Source organism: Camelina sativa, chromosome 6, assembly GCF_000633955.1.
Source record: "Camelina sativa cultivar DH55 chromosome 6, Cs, whole genome shotgun sequence".
In the NCBI taxonomy this organism is placed as follows: domain Eukaryota; kingdom Viridiplantae; phylum Streptophyta; class Magnoliopsida; order Brassicales; family Brassicaceae; genus Camelina; species Camelina sativa.
This window is the reverse complement of record NC_025690.1, coordinates 845,338-846,938: the sequence shown is the minus strand read 5'-3', so window position 1 is coordinate 846,938 and position 1,601 is coordinate 845,338. Positions and strand designations below refer to the sequence as shown.

At 40.4% G+C, this 1,601-nt stretch overlaps 1 protein-coding gene across 1 annotated transcript; it reads right to left on the bottom strand.

Annotated features, from left to right (window-relative positions):
• LOC104793830 (protein indeterminate-domain 5, chloroplastic-like) lies at window positions 435-1,508 on the bottom strand. Its single transcript, XM_010520255.1, has 3 exons — window positions 917-1,508; window positions 625-760; window positions 435-549 (listed from the first exon to the last, which is right to left on the bottom strand). The coding sequence occupies exons 1-3, from the start codon at window positions 1,506-1,508 to the stop codon at window positions 435-437; spliced, it is 843 nt and encodes a 280-aa protein (XP_010518557.1).

The window sequence follows — 1,601 nt, the reverse complement described above, 5'->3', positions numbered from 1 at the left end:
GTTTTAGTCTTTGACCCTAGCTATAAGAAATAATAGATACAAAAGAAGACTTAGCATTGACTCTACAAATAACTAGATCAATTGCTTATTTACTTTAAATCTATAAGCCATAAATATATTGAATTACAAAAAGTAAATAACTTGTCACAAGAAACCAAATATTATGAACACCACGGATATAATAATATAAAATTTTCTTCATTCTGAAAGCATAAATTATAAATCTGAAAATATTTTTTTTCAGGAGGTAATTCACTTATATAAACTATGAAAGACAAAATCTTTTACAAAAAAAGAAAAAAAAAAAAGAACTGAGTTTAGATAAATTGCAACTAAAATTTAATTACTTCAAATGGGGTTTTGATGACGACATGCATACCTGAAAGATATAGCATGTACTTTGATGAACTAAAAAACCTTTATAAAATTTTCCCTTAGAAACTCGCATGATGGATTCCATAAGGTGGTGAAGTACTTGCCGGACCACCACCGGTATTCACATTCATGCTGCTTCTATCGGCGGAATCCGACGACGAGCCAACTCTTTCTCTATTATTTCCATGTTGTTGTTGTTGCTGTTGTTGTTGTTGTTGTTGTTGCTGCTGCTGCTGCTGCTGTTGAAACCCTCCGCTTCCACTCATGCTTCTTACGATCTGTCCAACTCCAAGAAAATCTCTAGTCATGCTCTGTTTATCAGCGCTTAACCCTTTGTTTCCTCCTCCGTATGAACCAAAAGGAGAGTCTACTCCGTTAACGCTTCCTGTCGCGCCGGGGTTAGAGAAAGAGTTCATCAAATCCTGAAGATTACTCTCGTTTTCTCCATACATGCCACTCCCAAAGCTTCTTAGGATCGATGAGGCATTGTTATTGTTGTTGTTGTTGCTTCCGTTGTTGTTGTTGTTGCTTGAGGTTGAACCCATTTGAGCAGCTTTCTGAAGAAGGGCAGTTGCTGACATGTGAGGTGTTGAATTTGGATTTTGCATTGATGAACTAAAGAGTGAAGGGACTGATCCTGAGCTGATTCTATCCGCAGAACTCATCAGATTGTTAGGGAAGAGACCAGTGCTTCCTTCTCCTCCTCCTCCAACTGCATTTTCTCCATCATAATGGTTTGACATCATAAGATTACCCGAAGAAACAGCAGCAGCGGCGGGAGCATTAGGGTTGCTTGTTGCAGAAGTAACTCCGTTGTTTCCAGAGAGGAAGCTGAGATTGAAGAGATTGGAGGAAGCAGGGTTATGGTTATCATGTGAGAACTGCATCAGATTCTGTTGAAAACTCATCGGTGATGGCTTGATGTTATTGTTCGCAGCCAAGAACCCTTGTTGATGATGATGATGATGGTGGTCTTGTTGATCATGAAAGCTAGGGTTTTGCTCTTGCATGAAGTAGCCTGAAGCATTTGCAGCAATGAGATCAGAGGAAGAGCGTGATGCGGTTCCTCCTCCGCCGCTTCCAAGACGGAGAACGTCGCTGGACTGGTGATCAAGATTCTGTGGGGCCCCCATGTGAGAGAAACCAAGGATCATGCTTGACGTGTTGTTGTTGGAGTTGTTGGTGTTTTGTCCGTACGGGAAGTGATGACTTGGCAAAGAAGTCAA